The following is a 19,844-nucleotide window of genomic DNA, read 5'->3' as shown; positions in this document are numbered from 1 at the left end:
CTTCCCTGTCGATCCGAGCAGGCGCTCGTCGTCAATGGCCCTGGTTAGGATGCTGATAGGCGACAAGCTCGGTCTGTGGACAAACCAGTGGTGAGGGGCGCGCGCAGGCAGACCGGTACAACGCTGGGACTGGCTAGCTCCAGCTTTGGACGACCCTGACGTTTTGCGAGGCTTTGTTTGACACCGGATACAACAATGTTAAGACAAGATAGAAAAAATTTAACACTTGTCGACGCGCCGGAAAAATCTTGCTTCCACCTATGGAACGCGCAACAAGACACCAAGTGACGTCAGCCACAGCAACACGTGCTCGACTCTGGGAAGGCTAGACTCAGAAAAGCCGCGGCAAAGACGCGATCAGTGCCCGTCGGGCTCACTCGCAAGCACGTCAATCTGATCAATGCTCCATCATCATTGGCCGAGACCCTATGAGTACAAGTACAATATATCGTCGCTGAGAGATACGTGAGCTTCTCAAGCAGCCTGACGAGCCAGACGCCTGCGCTGGCGATCTAGATTCCTGGCTTTGATCTCACGCTTCCTCTTCTCTCGCGTTCGTTGTCCGCGTCCACCGTCAGCCTCGCTGCCGTCGCTTATCTCCTCGTCTTCGCTGACGGATCTCTGGTCGTCGCTGAGAGTTTCGCTACGTTCTGTCTCTCCTTCGTCATCATCATCATCGTCCTCGTCCTCGTCTTCATTGTCGTCATCACTTTCGAAGTTCTTATTGCGTTTGACGCGCTTCGTGTTCTTCTTGCCTGCAGATACGCTTGGTCTTGCCCTCTTGCGTGGCGCCGTACTGGTCTTCTTCGCGCCCAGAGACGGCGCAGTGGCTTGATTCGCTGTCTGGGCATGGCGACCTACTTTGAGAGGTTCCGAGAAGTGCTCCACCATCTCGTCCGACAGGTATTGTTTCTTGATGATCTAGAATGCAGCAATTAAGACTAAGCAAGATGACGAGACCGACACCGAGCCTACTTACCTGCTTCTGGATCTCTGGATTGGGTAGCGGCTTGAAAATGTCGTCGGGAAGATTGACTCCGGCACGGTACGTAGTCAAGGTCCAGCCATAGGCCTGAGCGCGTCGCTTGATGAGGAGTGCGGTCAGCTCGGCGAGGCTGTACAGGATCTCGCTATGTCCTGTGCTCTCAGCATCGCGGATTGTCTTGATGCGGTTGGCCAGATGGAAAAGAAAGCTGGCGTTGCGCTCGGAGGCTACGTGTCCAAGATAGAAGTCGAGGTACTGGGATGCCGAAATGATATCTGACGACGTCGTCACGCTTTCTTGCACGTCTGGATGGTGGGCGACAAGGTGGATGAGACGTGCGAGTCCCATGTCGAAATGCTTGATGCGCGTCTCGTTGGGCATCTGTCCGGTGAGCTTGGCAACAAAGTTGCGGACCATGTCGCGATTTTCCACCTCAGGATCGAAGACTGCCAAGAAGGGAACAACAAAGAAGCGACGTGGCAGCAACGATTTGCTGCAGTACGACATGAGTTTGTGCAAGAAAAAGGCACGAACGTTGAAGCTCTCGTCCTGGACCACGAGGGCGAGGGTGTTGTGATGACGTAGGAGCAATTTTTCGCACTTCTCGTGCCTAGCTAGCTTGAGAAGTAGCAGGGCCGCCTTGAGTCGAAGTCTCGCCCGTGATGCGAGGTTGGTATTGAGAGCCACCGGCTCGCCTGCACTCAGAATTTGGATCAAGAGCTTGATGACTGGTTGAGCGATGGTCTCGATGACGTCGCCGTCGTTGGAGTAGACCTCGCATCTCTTCGTCAGGATTTGCACGGCTAGAAGCCTCGATCGAAGATCCGGCGAAAGATCGGCATCTTCAAGCCACATGCCCTCGTTCCAGTCTTCGTCCTTGGAGCTAGCCATTTCGTTCTTTTGCCAAGGCTTCATGAGGATTCCTTGTACGAGGTGCGCAACCAGCGCGTCGCCCACGTCGGCGGCGACTTCGTGAGCGTGCTTGATAAATTGGGACATTGAGGCTAGCGCGGCATTGAGGGGCACATCCTTGAGCTTGGGTAGTCTCCTGACGATGCTCTCGCAGAGCTCCTCGACCGCATTCGATGCCGCTGACTGAGCAACGGATGGAGTCGACGACGAGGCTGCTGCAGTGCTGGTCGCGAGGAGCTTTGCTGCGTATTTTGCCTGCTCCTCTGTCCCATTGAGAACAAATTCTTTGATCGATTCGACTGCGGCTCTGGTCTTGAGGGGTGAGTCAAGCTTGCGAGCTGACACACTGGATAGCGCAGCAAGGCTCGCATTGCAGAAGAACATGTCTCGGCCTGGCTTCAAGGATGTTGCGATGGTGTTACCGTGGGGCACGAGCATGCCTGGGTGGTGCTTTGCAATGAGGTAAAACACTTGTAAAGCGTTTTTCCGGTCCAGATCTTCGCTGTAATGAACCGACGGATTCTCGAGCTTCTGGAGCAGGTAAGGCACCGTCGTCGTGTTGATATGCCGGAATGTTGCCAGCCTGAGCAACTGCACCAGGGTCTCCAACGCCGAATTGCAGACATGCTCGGCCCTTTTCAATGTTTCCTGCCGACTCTTGAGAATGGTTCTGAGGTCGGAGCTCGGATCCATAGCGGTGCGCATGTTGCGATATAGTCGTGTGTCGTTGCATTTCGCAATCATGTGAAGGTCTCCAGCAGCCTTGGCTCGATCAACCCAATGTATCGTGAGATCCTGGATAACGCCAAGGAGCTTTGCCTTGATCTTGTCCGCATTTCGGTTGCCGTCGGCAGGCGCACCTCCCGAAAATTCTTCACAGGCTTCCACAAATCTTAGAAAGGCTTTGCGCTGCTCGATGAGGTTCGTAATGGAGAAGAAGGCCATAAATTTGCTCTGCTGGGCTGCTTCTTTGGAAACGCAGAGGCGCATGACGTGAAAGACCCTCGCCGCCCAGCTTGCCTCGTCGATCTCGTCGACCTTGGCGGGTAGAGGAAGGATGTACTCCTCGAATACAGATTGAATAGGTCGGAGGAGCACGCTCTTGTCGGCCGAGTAAAGCGCCTCGAGAATAGCGGAAGGGATCCAGGCGAAGTGCTTGATGGCAGACGCATTGCCATTCTCGATCTCGGTGTATGCCAGAGAGAAAGCTCTTGCTACCGCTCGCAGCGCCGCTTCTCGAGCGGCCGGTTTCTTATCACGGCAGCGGTCGCTTAGCTCCCGGACAGTCCTAATGTCAACGTGGTGAATCAGGGTTTCATAGTCGAGCCGGGCCATGACAGCAATGGCGGCGAGGCGAACCTTCTCGTCAGAGTCGACCAGCTTCGATGACAGACGCTCGCAAATATCACTCTTGAGAGCGGCATGATTGACGAGGACGCCGTGTGCGCCTTCGAGCCAGGCCATGCGCACCGAGACGACCTTGTCGTTGCTTCGAGTGAGCCATTGTCTCCAAGTTGAACTGTACTGGCTCGCCATGTAGGCACCTCCGCCCGCGATCGTCATCGCAGATTTTTCAGCAAAGACTAGTCCGAGTGCTTTGGTCGCGATGAGGCGAAGGACAACATCGTCGGCAAGCAACTCCATTTCGAGTTGGGGGATCACGTTGAGCAGAAGTGCTGGTACTGACTTGGCCACCTGAATTATCAGGGCGTGACTTTTCCTCAGCAATTCAAGGCGCTTTGTTTCGTCCTGGGTCTCGGCGGCCTTGACAATTTCCTCGCTGAAATGCTGGGCCACGTACTTTTGCAGCTTGTCCTTCGCAGCATCGCACACCTGTACTGCCAGGGCTCGCGCTTCGGGGTTGCTCTTTGCTACGGCGAGGCTGAAATTTGCCAAGAGGGTGTCGACAATGCTTTGCGAGATTGTGACGCTCTCGTCGAGTAGCTGCACAAGGATATCCGCGTAACTGATCACGATGTTCTTGCTCGTTTCTGGTCTGTAGTGGTGCACACAAGAGTCTGAGCTACGCAGAGTCACATTGCAGGAGATTGACACACTCACCGAACAAGACTAAAGAAGCCTCGGAAGTAGTCCAGCATCATCTTGTCCGCATTGTCCACATCGCAAACGAGGGCGACACTTTTCACTGTGCTCAGGCTGTGAAGCAGATAGACGCAGTCAGAGTAGACGGGTCCGTTGGGCTTGGATAGGCCGCCTTTGGGGTCGGTGAGCTGATGCAGAAAGAATTCAAATAGATCCTGTTGGCCGGCAGAAAGCTGCATCAATGACCACTGTTAGCTAAGAGGGTCGGAAAGGACCAACCTTCAATTCGCCAGCCACGAAGGGCGCATTGGGCGCATACAGCCTGAGCAAGTCCGCTAGGCAACATGCAAGGCTCGCCCTGACAACCTTGTCCTTGTTCAGCATGATCGTGGGCTGGAAAATCTCCTTTCTGATCTGGTCAAGCTCTTTGATGTTTGCCCTCTCCTGTGCCATGCTGCTCAATTGCGTTTGCAGAAGCTGCTCGGGTTCTCGTCGTCAGCTCCTGAAAAGATCTCTCAGCGCGCGAGCACAAGGACAGTCGCACCTTAAGACGCTTGAGCATTGCATCGGTCGACTGGCCCTTTTGCACAAGCTTTCCCTTGGACATCCAGTGGGAGAGTGACTGCTGCGAGGAAGGCGCAGCTGCCGCCGCTGAAGCTCGCACCATCGTGACCCTTCTTCCACCTCTGGCGAAATTCTCCTACAAGTGTTCTCGTCTTTACTTTCTTCTTATGATGCTTCGACCTTCCAGGCGTAGTGCCCTTGTCTTTCGACGCCGAATGCAGTCGGGACCACACGAAGCAGTAGGGCAAGTGTCGCAGATGAGTCGCTGGCTGAGCTGATGCCGATTGGAGGTGTCGTAGAAGGTGTTGGTACGCGTCTCTATAGGTGTGCTTTAGACTTATTTCACGCGCCGCGTCTGCACGTGTGGCACGCCCAATCTGTCTCGTTTTGCTTCTCCATCGACAACGACGATAACGACATGGAGGATGGTCAAGGCCAAGCAGAGCAAAGAGGATGACTGCCGTCTCGATGAACTGGTGCAGTACAACTGCGTGCTGCATACCGACTCGATAGTCTGCCAGCCGATCGAACGCTTCTTCCGGAGGTGAGCATGTGCAAGAATGCGAGGTGGCAGAACTTGCATTGACGGAGTTCGATCCAAGATGTCGCGGACGACCAGCTGTCGAGGTGACCAAGGTCGTTGAGATGGTTGGCGGCAAGCCATACTTGCCCGCCGAGCTTCGGCATGCCATGCCTCCTTCAAACGACGGACGTCGTTCCAGATAGTCTTAGAGCGGCGACGTATTAATTCGAGTGTCATTGTCTACGAAAGGGGAAGAGGAAGCCTGAGAGAAGATTGTTAGATGGAGCATGAAAAAAAGAGATTTCTCTCTGGTAGGTAGATTCTACATTGGTTTGGAGGATGATATCAACGAGAGCGACGCCTGCGGCTCAGATGGTAGATCGTTGGAAGGGAAGGCTTTGTTGGGATGATCCCGGTGAACGAGTTGCAGAACAAGGGGCAAGAACGGGATTAAGTGAGGGGAAGAACGAGTCGGTAGCCCATGGCAGACCATCCTCAAGCGGCGAGGGTGGGTGCGAGGCGGTCGATGTGCTAGCCTGGCTGCTCGTTCCGTAAATAGTCTGCCATAGCAGCGGTATAGTATCATTGACGTTGTTCCGACCGGAGGCGATGCGGTGGCTTGAGGTCGCAATGCCGTCGGCGTTCGGTGGAGGAGAAGAAGGAGTAGAGGTCGGGGTGAAGGATCCCTCTTGGAAGAAAGCTTCACTCCTCTCGATGGATAGAGGCGGAGAAGCAGCAAAACCGGCTGGAAATTCGAGCAACCGCTGCGGAAGAGACTTGGTAGACGAAGGAGTGCCGGCGAAAAGCGACCCGGCCTGTGCTGAAGAACAGGGGAAGACCATGTCTGTGCCATTCAAAGGCATAGATTGTAAATTCTTAAGAACGGTGTTGGCACCATGATTGTCATGCTCTTCCACCGTGGCCTTTTCCCGGTTGTCGCTAGCTTCCCTTGGGCCGCATGCGTGTGCCGATATGTCCGGGAGAAGCTCCGGGAGAGTCTTTGTTTCTTCAAAAGTGTTTTCTGTCTTGAACGTCTTCTTGCTTGCTGAACCACAATCGGAGCTTGACATGTGGCTGGCATTCCTCTTGTGGCCGTTGCTGAAAGTGTCATTGCTGCTTCCGCGCCCAATGTGCTCGTAGATGCCCCTGCCGTTAAAAGATGATCCAGTCGTCTTCTGTTTGTGCATTTGTTGCTGATGCTGCTGATGGTGATGCTGCTGGGATGCCGACGTGCCAACGCCGCTGAGGTCCAGGTGGCTCGTCGTCGTCTTGACCTTCCGCTTCTTGTCGAGCTGCGCATACTCGCATCGCACCTTTTTCTTGGTGCATCTCTCGCACGGCAGCCCGCCGGTGCACTTATTTTCGATCATTTCAATCGGTCAGAAGAAGGCAAGAGGAGAAAGCAGGGAGCGTCTCACCTTTGCTTTTCTTGAGCGACAGTACTCGCAAGCTTGAAGCGTGCGCATCATGGCGGGAAACAGCTCGATGATGCTGCCATTTGGGAGCCTGCCAAAGTTGGTTCCCAGTTGGCTTGAGTGGCTGTGAGGCGATGCCGGTAGTGAATTGTAGGATAGAGCCGGAGATGGGTTTGCAAGACCACCGACGCATCGCATAGTAGAGCGGGCATCGTTGCTGCCGATGACGGGTGCGCCCCCCGTTGTCCCATCCGGATTGACATTGGATGCATAGCGGCGCTGAACGGCCGCGGACAGCTGACCTTCTCCCGCACCTGAGAAGTGGCCAGGCACACTATAAGGGTGGTGATGATAGGCGTGCTGCTGAGGCTGAAGGTGAAGATGGTGTTGCGGTAATGGAGAGAACTGATTCTGATATGGCTGCGCAGAACCAGCGAGGGCGCTGTAATGCTGCAGCGGACTTGCCGGTGATGATGTTCCATACGGGCTCACATGAAAACCGCCAGTGTAGCCTCCGCGCCCGTTTGCACCGTGAGGAATCGAGGGGGGGTCTTGGTAAGGCGGGCTGTGCGACATGGCTGGGACGACGGATTCGGCCGACTCCTGGTACTGTCGAAGGTGTTCAAGGTATTGCTGATAAGGCACCGAAGGCTGACTTCCGCCACCAGCGATTTCTTTGCTGAAAATCGGAGCCTTGCGTGGCAAGAGGAGCGTGTCGCCTTCACAATTTTCTAAGTTGAGATAGGGAGAGGACAGAACGGCCGTCGGCAGGCTCGCCGAGCAAGAGTGGTAGCGCAGCGAGCTACTGCTGAGATATACAGACGGTGGAGCGGACGGGTGATACGCAGGCGGTGGCGGCGGAGGCGGAGGTGCTTGTTCCGAGAGAGATGAACCGTCCACGGCAACGATGGGTTCGGGCGAAATCCTGACGGCTTGAGGGGAAGAGTGACGGTGCAAAAGTGAAGGATGCAGTGGAAGAGATTTGACCGAGAGGTTGGGAGATGGTGGCGAAGGGAGAGAAGTGAGGTGCATGCCTGTCATGAAGTATTTGCACCCTGCTCTCTCGTGACGTCTCTCGTTCGCACGATTGTGTACTGAGCTCGAATGGCCTTTCGCTCTTCTCCTGCCTGGCCGCCCCGGTATGTGTAAACCCGCTCTCTTGGGAGGGCTTGAACAAACCCCAAACGACACAGGCCTTTGCTCCTGATGAGCTTTTTGAAGCCCCGTCGGACAGCGCGGCAGCGTTCTTTTCTTGATGGGAAGACGGGCTCAGGTCCGTCTCTTTCAAGAGCCACAACACTGTCGAGGAGCGCTGAGCAAGTCTATACAACCCACAGAAGGAGCTGAAATTTCGGACTCACCGATCAGCCAGCAAAATATCAAGGGAGAGGCTGTACAACAAGCGGAGTGCAAAGGTCGAATTTTCGCTGGGAGATACACTCTCTTGAGAGGGCAGCCGCTCCGCGGAGAGACGGTTGCCAGAGCTGGTCTGACGGGCCGTTCGGCTTGAGAGAACGGGAGGTTGATTCACTGACGGAGAGGTGCAAAGAGCGTGGTTTATAAGGGTGTAGTGAGCGCGGAGTGCACGAACAGTGGGGAGTGAATGTGCACTTTGGCGTTATTACCGTGGGGTTGTTCTCAAAAAAAAAAAGGGTGACGATGAGGCTCATAAAAGCGCTGGATCTCTGATCCTGACATCAGCTTCTTTATACAGACGACTTGACAGCGACTGGCAATAAAAGCCACAGGCAGGGCGCTCTGGCCGTCTCAACATTGAAATTAGAAAAGGGCATCACTGCTCAGTAGAATTGATGAGGAGGCCCGAGGATCAATTGGACCATTTGTACAGGTGATTGATGAGACGAGGGTCGCGCGCTCGCGGTTGGGCCTCTGGCAAGCGTCTCCGACGCGCTAAGAAGGAAAGAAAGAAAGCGCGCTACAGAGACGCGCTTCATTTCTTCACAGCGTAGGCGTCTTTCGATGAGGACGTGCCCCCCCCTCCCAATCAAGGCCAAAGTCTTCTCGCTTCCGGGGCTCTCGACCTTTTTGTTCTATCTTTGGTATGAGACGCTCTTACATAACCCTTGAAAATTGTTGACCAATAAGAACGAGCCCTTTGCCTGGCTCACAGCTCGAAGATTGGGAATGCATCTTCTGAAGGCGTCAATAGTACTTTGGCGCCAAAAGGTGACAGTCAGGGGTATGTTCTTGCTCTATGTCATTGACAAGACTGGTCAGACGAGACACACACCATCGGTGGGCTTCAGAACGATCGATCATTCTGCGCTACCGGAAGTCTGACGCAACCGCGAGATTGAATAGTTTGGGAGTATGGGCGGCCAAACCCCTGTTTTCCTTCTCTCAGATATTGTGGCTTTCGGTGTACTAACGGGATTCTTCTATCGCCGTCTTATGCGCTTTAAATCTGGTCTACTCTCGTCCGAGTCGCTGATCTCGATGGAGTCCTGATCCTCATCGTCGCTCTGAAGAGGGCCGGGCCTCTTTCGCGCTCCATCTGTTGTCGCGACACGTTTTGATCCTCCACGCTGTTGTCCCCTTGATCCCCTCTTTGACTGAGATTGCCGTGCAACAGCTTGCGTCGGCCCGTCGCCAAAAGTAATATCCTCGTCCAAATCCAGAGTCATGTCTGGGACGAAGTCGTCCTCTTCTTCGGCCTCTCCTTCGGTTTCCCTTATCTTGAGACCTCTGCTAGAGGAAACCTTGGACGGTGGCGGTGCTGCGGACTGCTTCCTCCCTTTACGCTTTGCTCCTTTCCCTATCTCCATCTCCTCATCCTCTTCGTCCGAAAAGTCGGCCAATACGCTTCTCTTTTGCGTTGGTCCTGCTTTCGGCGGTGGACCCATCAGCTCCACTTCCTCTGATCCTTGCCGCGATCCTTGCTCTTCCACGCCGCGATTCCCTTCACCATCGTCGACCGGCCGCCGTACAGTTATGCGTGGTCTCTCGTTGCCCTTTCCCTTTCCGTAGCCCGTTCCCGTGCCAAAATCAGCTGTCTCCTCAAGGTCCATCACGACGGGCATCTTGCCAGCTCGCTCCTTAACCTTGAACTTCTTAAAATTTGGTCGACCTTGCCAGGTTGCACTAGAACGCAAGATGTCTTGGGCCCCATCGCCAATGGACGTAGCCGACGAAGGATGAAAGCTGGACCGCTGCGGCCCAAAATTCTTGCGGACCAATGGCACAAAGTCGACCTGGACGAAGTTTCCGGCTGCATGAATGTCGAAATCGTCGGCGTCCATCTGCTGCCACATGCGGTAGTCTGGATCGTCGACTTCATCAACATCGACATAATATCCGTTCACTGAAGCTGCCGGAGGGCGGTCCGTCAATTTCTGGCTGGCGGCCCTTTTGCCTTTTGACGGTTCGGCAGGCGGCGCCGTCTGCGAGAGATGATTGCTGCCTGCACCGGGAGGACGGGCGATGCGGAGTTGATTAAACTCCTTGTCGAAATCGTCTAATGGCCTCTTGGTCTTTCGATTGGTGGCAATCGCCTGTAGAAAACGCGAGTCCTGTCCAGTGTCCTCACCATGGACCGAAGACGAAGAGGGCAGTGCCACGTCTCTGACAATGCCGGGCTGCACTGCTTGCTCCTCTTGCCTGGTGCGCCTTTTGCTGCCTAGAGGCGTCGTCGCTACACCTTCTGGGTTAATATCGTGCTCTGCTTCTCGCCGCTTTGATGGTCGCTCTTCAGCTCCACCGCCTGTCTCTTGTTCCTCATCAAGTCTCCTTTTTGATTGCGTGCCACTTTCACCGCCAGGCGAGATGAGCGCGTCGTGGTCACCTCGAGCTTGTGAATCGGATATTCGGTCTTGCTCCTCCAGCTCCCGTCGAAATCTCTTACTGAATCGCTCCGGCGTGCTCTCTATCGGCATATCAGACGTATTTGAACGAGCCTGCAGGCTCACACCCGGGTCGTTCGAGGTGCCAAAGATGCTTCGAAATTCTTCGGACTGTCGTGGCTTGTTGCCCGTAGCCGCTCGTTTGAGCCTCGAGGGTGCTCTGGGCGTCGCAGGCGTAGGTCGTGGTGCCTCCTCCGAGATCGCTTGCTGTGTTGAGGAATGTGCATCTGTTGAAGGCTCGGAAATATGCTGCTGGGTGTTTGCCGTAGATGCGGTACCAAAAAGACTGGCCAAGGGATCGTTATCTGCAGCAGCGGCCGCTCTTCGTCGTCGAGGCTGTGACGCGGCGGGGCCATCAGATCCATCGCGGTAGCTTGCTGGTGTGCGGAGAGCGGACTTACCTTGGTTGCTGTAGGAGTGGGTCCGATCTCGCTCGCGGTCGGAGGCGGCTCGTCCATTGTGACTGAGACGTTGCCTGAAGTGGAAGTCAGAATTTGCCCTTTGCATAACCAAAAACGAATTCACTCACTCGGCGGAGGTTCTTGATGGACTGGCATATCTTCGCCGTCGCGCTGATGCTGCTCCTGCTGCTCCTGCTGCACGGGCATCGCAGAACTCAGGGAGCTGTTACCCTCTACAGGAACTGAGGTCTCAGGAAGGATCTCCGAGGGTAATGGAGCTGCTTGGACATTGAGAAAGCGCCTTGAATCGGAGTGCATCAATAATTTGCCGACTGCCACGATTCCTTCTTCCGGCATGGCGATGCTTAACCTTGCACAGGCCATGATTTCCTTTCAGCGAGGTCCAAAGCTGCTGAAGGTCCTCACTCACGTCCTCGTGCACCTGGTCAGCCTCCTGAACCAGGGAGCCCGTGCGTCTACAGTAAGCGATGCGACAATGACAACAAGGCCATCATCTGGCGCCTCGGAAGCCTCCTCTCCGCATGTAGCAAGATAAGACTGGGCCTCTGACTTCTTCTTGCGCAGAAACCGAAGGGTCTCGTCGTCCTGTTCCAGCCTGACGTCTGAGCTGTAAACGCGGTCTGTCACGGCTCCAGTCTGCTGCGCAAGTCCTTCCATATCATTCGTCAACTGTTGCGAGGGCGGTGTCAGCGTTGCAAGAGTACAAAGAGAGAAGTGAAACGAGAGCACCTTTTCATCGCCCTGCCCGTCCAAGACAAAAAGAAGGGTTGTGCCTCTTAAGAGCTTGACCCTTTTGCTCGAAGGCAGAAGACATCTGTCGAGCTCCTGTGGCTCTATGCCATCCGAGTGCGAGACCTCGGGCATGTATGCCGACGGAACGGGTAGCTCCAGCTCCCTTTCGTAGGACTGTGGATCGTCAGGGCGCAGGTTTCCCCTGCGCAGCACCTCGTCGACGTAGCCTGGCCTCACGACAGGTACGGCTCTGATGAGGGCTTGCAGGAGCAGAACGGAGATCTTTGTCTGGGCCACGGCATAGTGTGTTGCCGATGGATCGAGTGCAGCCTTTCCCCTTCGCAGGTACACCACTGGCTCAGACTACCTTGTGAGCAAAGCAGAAGGATCTGAGGGCTCGCCATTGAGGGAGGGTGTGACGTCGCCACTCACGCATGTCGCTAGCCTCCCGCGCCCTTTCTTGGAGCTCCTCCTCCTCCTTGGTTTTGACGTGGTAAAAGACGTTGATGGGGATCCACAATAGCCTGTCGGCACGTCAAGAAGTCAGCTCCTCCGCACAGAACATTTCACAGACAGAGACTAATTCAGCAGCATTCCATGGGCTCACTTGACTGCTGGGGCATTCTTGGACAGCACAATGGTATCGCCCGCTTGTAGCGCCCTCGTCGTGCCTGGATCGACTGTGATTCCGACATAGACAGAGGGGTTCCTCAGCCACTCTTCTTCGTCGCTGGGTGGTACTACACGAAGGATTTTCTTGTCGGCCTGGAGCGAAACGGTGGGCCGGTGTTGCTCCACGTCCGAAAAGTCGGTGGTGCATACAGACTCAAATGTGGGCGGAGGGATCGACATGATCAGGGCGCCTGCCTCGCGAGAAACGGTCTTGTCGGCTAAGACCAAGTCTGCAGGCTCTTTCCGCCCAAAGGTGTACTTCCTGCCCGGCTTGAGCAATTTGCGAAATGGTTCTGGGAGGGAGGATTGTTCAGAAGCCGTTGTACAAAGTGGTCCAGCCCAGCACGTCTCTGTCTCCGTCTCTGTCTCCCACCACCTCCAACCCACCTTGGCGCCCTTCAAATCTACCCTCGAGGACCCACATGATGGACTGTGGGATCCTCTGAGAGGAAGCGCAGCCAGGGCAAACCGGACCCTTGGCACTGGCACTGGCGGTGGAGGACGGAATATGGTGTTGGAAAAAAGAAGCTCAATGCATTATTGCGCGTTGACGCTAGTAATTGTTGACACAACTTAGGGTACCTGCTCGCTCTGGGCTTCATGGATTGGGGAAAGATGATCTCTCTCTTCTCATTCACTGCCGGAAGACGAGAAATCGATAACACGAGTGCGTTGGTGACATGACAGAGATGTTGTGTCACTCATTAGATGAAGATTGCTCAGATACTACTTGAAGTGATTGTAATGTTACACTCTCTTTGTCGGACTGGCACGCTCGTCGCGCTTCTGGCGAGTCTCCTCACGCATGGCCTTGAGCCATTGAGGGACTTTCTGCTTCATTCGGAAGTGCGCCTCTGACATGTGGTCAGCTGCCGATTTCACTGTGAGAAGCGTGCCGTGTGAGCCCACAAATCTGCAGAAGCGAGCACAAGCGCCACACTTACCGTTGCCCCACAGAGACTCCTGTCCCTCTTCGACGCTGGCCTCGGTGGACGCGACCCTGAGGCGGATACCGTCGAAGTGGATCTTTTCGGCGAGATAGAGTCGATTCTCGTTACACTTTGAGACACAAGAATTAGTCTTATGAGACATCAATGCAGAAAATGACGAAGGCGCTCACCTGGATGGACCCGAGGCGCATGATCTGGGGACTATCCCAATCGATGGCGGCACCTAAGCCCGCGCTGGTCTCCACAGTCGCGGGCCTATCCTTCACGGATTCTGCTTGCATTTCCTGAAGCCGACTCCATCTCAATGTTTTCAGCCAGCGGGCTTGAGCTTCGACGGTGAAATGGGCAAGCACTTGAAGGATCGCCTGCTGGCGTGACTGCATCTCGTCCTCGGTCTTTCGCCGTAATGCTTCGTTGTCCTCTTCCGCGAGCCGCTGCTTAATTGCTCTGTAGGCTTTGCCGTACTCGTCAAAATTGTCATAATCGTCCTCGATGCCCTTTCTCTGCATCTCCTCTTTTATCTTTGCTGTCTCCCTCTCGTATCGGTCTTGGCGGCTTTCGCCTTCCGGCACAGTGCGTGGCCGCGTGCCCGCGATTGGCAACCGTGGATAAGCTGACAGTGAGCAGATGTCGAACAGCGACACGCAGAGGGGCGATCTCCTGCTGTCGGCGAGTGCCGCCCATTCGCTTTCGCTGACGTCAGTGTCTGAAGTTTCTTTCACGAGACAGGATGATGGTTCTGAAGAGTATTTCAAGGTGTGAGTTAGAGAAGATAGGCGGAAGGGCCAGTAACGCCTCACCAAATCTCCATGCCGGCATCGCCATCGTTACTTGTCGATGAGCAGAACCTTCTTCGATGCAGTGGTACAGTGCCTGTGTTGGAGAGGAGATCCGTCGGATCTGACTGTGAGTATCAACACTGTCACCAGACGGACTTTCCCTCTCACCAGATGAAAAGGCAACAACACGGGATACGCTGCCAGCAGGTCGGTTTGAAGGGTGTCGAGTTTGAATGAGACCTCTTCGCCGTCGATTGTAGCGGTCGCTTCTTTGTCCTCGGGGCGAGATGCGAGGTATCGCGGAAGCTCCAGCGGTGAGACGGCGAAGGGGAGCATCTCGGCAGCCTCATCTCCCGACTCATCCGTTGAGCTGAGGTGTTTTGTTCGGTCGAAAGCCTCAAACGTCCTTTCGTGGTCCCTTGGAATCCTGACCGGCACTGTCCGGATAGGTGCCCAATCATGGGCGGGCAATTGAAGGCCTTGAGTGTGGACTGCGTGCTCTCCAATCAATATTACTGACTGCGCCTCACTAGCACCTGAAATCGCACTTACGTGATGTTTCCGCTTCGCCATCCGGGCCGTTGCACCTCGTCGAGACGCTTGCATCGACAATCCAGTATGGCAGATAGACTTTGCTCAGCCTTTTGAGCTTAACGTTCGCCTCTACGCGGTCGGCCCGTTGCGATCTCCCAAAAACCTTACGAAAGACCAGTGACAGTATATAAAGAGCGCTCTGAAAGAACCTACCGCGAAAGTAGATGAGAGGGATGGCCATCTTTTCCGCGAAGTCTCGAGCATATTCGGTGGTAAAGGAGAAGGGGAGTGTCAAGACTTTAGTCTCCCTTTCCACGCTGGACGTCGAGGCGCTGTCGCTTTGTGTTGATTTGCTTTGTGGTTGCCTTTGATGCGCAGGCTCTTCTTGCTTTTGCGGGTGCCGTTGCTGGAGCTGCGATCGAATTCTCTGTGACACCGAGGGCCCTCTGAGTGGAGAAGCTTGCGCCCTCTTGTGGCTGGCCGCGCTGGTTGATAGCGCAGCTACCCCGCCCAAGGTTCTCGCTCCATGAGCCTTAAACCTCGAACATCTCAAGCACTGGCGGCACCTGATTGGGACCGCCATGAATTGAGTGCACCTCATCGTCGTCGCCGTCATTGACATTGACGATGGCCGAATGCAGGAGCTGCAGGCAGAGCCAAAATCAAACAATGGGAAGGAAAAGCTTCGCGGGCCGTCGGCCGAAGAAACGCGTCTCGAGACCAACACCGTACCAACGTACGACTGCGCTTCTGGCTTCTTTCTCCAACAAGCGTCAGTGCGATGGGAGGAGGAGGCGTCGGCTGCGGCAAAAGAGGCGTCGAAGGTGGATTAGTAGAACATGAAGGGAGGAAAGGGCCTCGTCGACATCAGATTGTCTTTCTTGGGCCGAAGAGAGATGAATTGGATAACCTTCTTGGTCCCACCGCAAGAAGGCCACGATGGAACCAGTATCGATATTCGCCGGCCCAGCGACCGTGCCAAGGAACCCTAGCCCTCGAAGGAGGCAGGAATGTCATTGCGGAGAGCTCTTTTGAACAGCAATATCACGCCTCCGTGGCTATGAAGGGGCAGCAAAGGGCCGTCCTAGCCGAGGATACGCCTGCAAAAGCTGTTCCTTCGAGGCACAATGCGGACAAGCACAAGAGGCTAGGAGCAAGCCCTCGGACAAAGCCGGTCAGGTTCAGGAACCCAAGAAGTAGTCCAGTGCTAGCTTCAAGGTATCTCTCCTTGACTCGACCCCAAGAGCATGATCAGGATGCATCTCGGACCGAACGAGACGGGGATGAAGAAGAAAGCCTGGGAGAAAGGAGAGGAGAAGGAGATGGAGAAGAAATGGTCTCTTCGGCCGCTATCAGGCCCGGGGATTCCTGGAGCGAATTCGATGCGCTGCCAGTAAGGCCAGACGACTCGATCGATCCCAGAGAGATGTGGTTCGAGGATGATCGTGAAGATGTATATGAAGAGGAGCCCAATAGCTACGATGACGAAATGCGCCAAGGTCAAGAGCATGCCTCGTCACAAGAGATCGACGAGGCTCCTACGGAAGCATCTCCGTCAATGCCAAGGGTCTCTATGGGGCTCCAGTGGCAAACGGATCGCGCGAGGCCTGTGGGCATAAAAGGTGGGCCGTGGCGGAGATCTACCTCGGTCATCGCAAGGGACATGGCTAGCGTTGCGGCGAAGAAGGAGGCAGAAAGATCAAATTTTGCCAATCGGTCCATATCGCACCCTATCTTCAAGAGACCGCTTGTTGATCCGCTGCAAAGGCAAATGTCTCTCCACGACTCTCAGCCGACGGGTGAATCGATCCCTCCGCCGCCTGCCCACGTCTTCCAGCTCTCTCGACTCACGTCACTCTCTGTGCTGCTTCGGCAGTCTCATTTGTACCTCGCTGAGCATCAAGGGGGAGCACAGCCTGGGCCTGCGGAGCACTTCAGTATCCTCGTCCTCGTCGTCCGGGTGGGTCCGCTTGAGGAAGTTCGAGACTGGAAGGGCGAGGCGACGGCCGGGACATCAAAGAGAGCGGGTCCTAGGCCAAGCCTCTCAAACGGCATGATGGATCGAGCCGAGGTCATCGTACGGGACAAGGCCGGCTTTGCCCTAAAGGTGGACCTCCACGCGAATTGTGCCAGCGAATGGGCCGGTTCATCACCGCAGCTCTCTCAGAGCATCTCGGCGTCGTCGGAATCGTCACAGCCAGGATGTAAGGAGCAGTCGGGCTACCAGCTTGATAACGAATCGTCAAGCAGGGTAAATCGTACAGTTCTAGGCCAGTATTCCGCCAATCCAAACACGAGGGAAGACTCGACTACGATGACCAGGACGGAAGCAACAATAGCGAGGAACAACACGACGACCTTCTTGGGCGAGGATACAACCGTACTGGAGAAGAAGCGCGTCGACCGCATGCTGCCGCTGAGGCCGGGCGACGTCGTCGCCCTGTCCAACCTCGTCTTAGTCAGGCCTCGCTCGGTGGATAGCGATGCCCGCAAGACCTCGACATCACGCAGAGGGAAGACCGGCAGGAACGCCGTCGATCAAAACGACACGACTGCGCAGGTCTACGCCGTCGCCTCTCCTCGTGAAAGGGCGATGATGGAACTGTGCTGGCGAAACGAGATCTCATCGAGGACCATCGACGCGCAGAGAAACTTCGAAGATGCCCTCGTCGACTTTGATCCAAGATGCAAGGCCATCTGGGAATTGGCAAAGCTTTGGTGAATTTACCCATTCACTCACCCACTTGCGCATATAAGCAAACGAAGCTCTCGAACAGAGAGTGAGTGGAGAATCGATGATGTATTCTATAATTGGTGTAGCTTTACAGAGATTGTTGGCAATGAAGATAGATGTGCTCATCTCTCAATCGGAATGATCGATGGTCATGGTATCATGAAATCATGAAGGTTTTGTGCCGTTGCTCTTCAGCCTGCAAAAGCTGTTTCATCGAGTTCGACACCAAACTCTTCCTTGGCTCTGTAGATGGGCGACAGCGAAAGGTCAGATGAGTAATCTCCAATAAGGATTGGGCGGGGAATGCACTCACAGTTGCCGCATGCCAGCTTCCAAGTCGTCCTCGAAGCCGCCAGCCGTTTTACTAGCGGCGCGCTTGACTTCCTTGCTGAACGGGCCGTACTTGAGGCTAGACACAAAGATGACGCTGGCCTTGTGCAGCGATCTCACCACAGCACTGCCCACAAAGGCCAAGTCTAGGACGAAGAGCGTGGTGCGGAATGTGAGGAAGGCCATCCGAGAGCGAAGCCAGGTGACCAAGCGTCCCGATAACGAGTTGCTTGGCTGCGATTGGCGCGGGAAGAAGACGCGGATAAGACTAGGCGTAGGGCTCGTCGATACAAGGGCCGAGGAGGCGTGGCGTGCAAGGATGTTCAGGCGGTTGACGGGCGAATGTAAGATTTGATTGTTGGCTGTGCGAGGGCATAAGTGCATGAATCAACAGCTGACAGAAGAGACCAAGTGACTCGAAGAGAGTCCTCACCTTGAACGATGCGCATGCTTCGGCTGACAAAAATGAGCTCTTTGGGCACGAGCTCGACGTGGACGAGGAAACCCTTGATGAGCTCTTTTTGCTTATTGTAGTCGACGCGACCGCCATTCCTTTCTCGCTCCTCCCGCTCCTTCTGCTCTTCCTCTTTTGACTTTGGCTTTCTCCAAGGACGCATGAGCGTTGCCGAGGCAAATAGCTCTGAGCTGCCCTGACCCATGCCCCAGGCTTGCGTGATGCGCTCCAGCGTCGATACGTCCAGCTGGAAGATGGCGCGCCACAGCTCAGCGTACTGCCTCCGGAAGCTCTCGGAGAGGTTGACATAGAGGCCGTGGTCGATGAGGCAGACCTGATGCTGACCTCGCTTGCCGTTGGGGTGTCGACGGACAAGGACTGAAGCAGCAACAATCAGCGTAGGACAGACGATCGCAAAGCGGGACACTCACCGTTGCCAGCATGGCCGTCGCATTGGACGAAGCCGTGTTGGAAGATCTGGCTTGCAAATACCTCGCATACGCTCCTCGCGACTTCGCGAACACTGAGACCCATGGCCTTGATTCCCTTCTCGTCTGTCATTCTCGTCGCGCCGTGAATGTATTCCATGACTAGCAATCGGCCAGTACAGAGGTCGTCGACGCAAAACGGGACGTAGACGGTGTCTCGAATCAGCTTCTGTGGGTCATCCTGAACGTAATTTCTTGCTCTAGTCGCATTGCGCAGCTCGGCGACGAAGTCGGTCTCCTTGTGGATCTGCTCAGAGATGTACTTTCCAAAGTAGGACAGCGGAAGGTCGAATATATGCGAGTAGAATCGAAGGAGTAGGCGAAAGGACAAGAGGTCCCACTTGGCCTGCGCTCGAATTGATGGACGCTGAATCTTGACGGCCACCTCCTGCCCATTGCCTTTTAAGCGAGCCTTGTGAACCTGCGCAACGGACGCTGCGGCGACGGGCTCCTCGTCGAAGCTTTCAAAGACCTGATGCCACCACGCGTCAGCTGGCTGTGGCATCCGCTGCGACACGCTCTGAGTACTCACGTCGTCAATACTCTTACCGAGCTCGCTCTCCACTACTTTGCGCACTGTGGCGTAGTCGAGATGCTCTGCGTCGTCGAACATTTTGGCGAGTGCGTGATAGGGCTTCGGTAATACCGCTGCCTGAACACCGATGGCCTGGCCGAGCTTGACATACAGGCCACCGTTGGCCTCGCACACCTTGAGCAGCCGATCCGCTGCTCTCTGGTGGAGCGCATCGAGTGCGGCGCTATCCGATGGATCAAAGTAGAATTTGTAGTCCTGTTCGTGCGGCGTGAGAAGTGAGAGGGAGAAGGAAGAGCAGAAACGCTGAACTCACCAGTGCGATTTGAGCGCCGACAATGGCAGTGCGAATGTTTCGTTGGAGCACCGATGCATTCAGGTGCGTATCCACCTCGTACAGTATCACACCCCCTCCTCCCAGCGCAAGCAGTGCAAGCGCGGCTACCCGCCCTCGTCCTCGCACCGGCGAAGGTGGAGGGGTGGAAGACGAAATGTGCCTGATTGGCTGCCGGAAGGCATTGCGGGGGCAGTCGAGCAAAGAGACTAGTCTCGACGGCCTTCTGGCGATCGCCGCAGGTGACAAGCCTGCTCTAATCCACGACATCTAACCACCTCTTCCTGTACTTCCGTCGGTGTCGTCGAAGCCAATGATCTTGTCATCATCTTCTTGGGTCCCAAGATTAAATCTGGGTTAGATAAGCAGCGAGCGCACGGGCTTCGTTGAAAACTTGATTGCGTCCGTCAACTTGTGTCTCAGTCGTTGGCTCAATCGCTCTTTTTTAGAAGCCGCGTCTGTCGTCTGTCTCTGTGGAATCAAGCAAAGCTTGAGCGTAATGAGGATTGGTGGGCAAGCATGGCATTGAGTGTGTGTGACGATATCACTCGAGCGGAAAGAAGCGATCGATGCACGCGAGC

General features: G+C 55.1%; 6 protein-coding genes across 6 annotated transcripts; 1 reads left to right on the top strand and 5 right to left on the bottom strand.

The window, feature by feature from the left end:
* Positions 1–393: 393 nt before the first annotated feature.
* Positions 394–4,804, bottom strand: FA10DRAFT_268328 (hypothetical protein). Its single transcript, XM_025522282.1, has 5 exons — positions 4,485–4,804; positions 4,220–4,417; positions 3,959–4,155; positions 980–3,893; positions 394–921 (listed from the first exon to the last, which is right to left on the bottom strand). The coding sequence occupies exons 1-5, from the start codon at positions 4,605–4,607 to the stop codon at positions 475–477; spliced, it is 3,879 nt and encodes a 1,292-aa protein (XP_025375305.1). The 5' UTR covers positions 4,608–4,804; the 3' UTR covers positions 394–474.
* Positions 4,805–5,966: 1,162 nt separating this feature from the next.
* Positions 5,967–7,018, bottom strand: FA10DRAFT_287662 (hypothetical protein; the record flags this gene model as incomplete). Its single annotated transcript, XM_025524158.1, has 3 exons — positions 5,967–6,025; positions 6,082–6,382; positions 6,446–7,018. The coding sequence occupies 3 exons, from the start codon at positions 7,016–7,018 to the stop codon at positions 5,967–5,969; spliced, it is 933 nt and encodes a 310-aa protein (XP_025375304.1).
* Positions 7,019–8,504: 1,486 nt separating this feature from the next.
* On the bottom strand, positions 8,505–12,642 carry FA10DRAFT_268327 (hypothetical protein). The gene is made up of 9 exons (XM_025522281.1): positions 12,516–12,642; positions 12,064–12,421; positions 11,889–11,980; positions 11,454–11,809; positions 11,134–11,393; positions 10,832–11,073; positions 10,704–10,777; positions 8,694–10,638; positions 8,505–8,614 (listed from the first exon to the last, which is right to left on the bottom strand). The coding sequence occupies exons 1-8, from the start codon at positions 12,550–12,552 to the stop codon at positions 8,842–8,844; spliced, it is 3,216 nt and encodes a 1,071-aa protein (XP_025375303.1). The 5' UTR covers positions 12,553–12,642; the 3' UTR covers positions 8,505–8,614; positions 8,694–8,841.
* Positions 12,643–12,823: 181 nt separating this feature from the next.
* On the bottom strand, positions 12,824–15,029 carry FA10DRAFT_268326 (hypothetical protein). The gene is made up of 6 exons (XM_025522280.1): positions 14,410–15,029; positions 14,026–14,348; positions 13,879–13,951; positions 13,249–13,817; positions 13,073–13,187; positions 12,824–13,009 (listed from the first exon to the last, which is right to left on the bottom strand). Exons 1-6 carry the CDS (start codon positions 14,972–14,974, stop codon positions 12,876–12,878), a joined length of 1,779 nt encoding a protein of 592 aa, XP_025375302.1. The 5' UTR covers positions 14,975–15,029; the 3' UTR covers positions 12,824–12,875.
* An 18-nt stretch (positions 15,030–15,047) lies between these two features.
* Positions 15,048–17,247, top strand: FA10DRAFT_268325 (hypothetical protein). The gene has a single exon (XM_025522279.1). The coding sequence runs from the start codon at positions 15,173–15,175 to the stop codon at positions 17,111–17,113; it is 1,941 nt and encodes a 646-aa protein (XP_025375301.1). The 5' UTR covers positions 15,048–15,172; the 3' UTR covers positions 17,114–17,247.
* FA10DRAFT_268324 (ABC1-domain-containing protein) lies at positions 17,178–19,568 on the bottom strand. The gene is made up of 6 exons (XM_025522278.1): positions 19,246–19,568; positions 18,930–19,187; positions 18,341–18,869; positions 17,889–18,287; positions 17,439–17,817; positions 17,178–17,368 (listed from the first exon to the last, which is right to left on the bottom strand). The coding sequence occupies exons 1-6, from the start codon at positions 19,531–19,533 to the stop codon at positions 17,317–17,319; spliced, it is 1,905 nt and encodes a 634-aa protein (XP_025375300.1). The 5' UTR covers positions 19,534–19,568; the 3' UTR covers positions 17,178–17,316.
* Between the last annotated feature and the right edge of the window lie 276 nt (positions 19,569–19,844).

This window comes from Acaromyces ingoldii (genome assembly GCF_003144295.1).
Source record: "Acaromyces ingoldii strain MCA 4198 unplaced genomic scaffold FA10scaffold_5, whole genome shotgun sequence".
Classification (NCBI taxonomy): Eukaryota; Fungi; Basidiomycota; class Exobasidiomycetes; order Exobasidiales; family Cryptobasidiaceae; genus Acaromyces; species Acaromyces ingoldii.
This window is presented reverse-complemented; position numbering and strand designations above follow the sequence as displayed.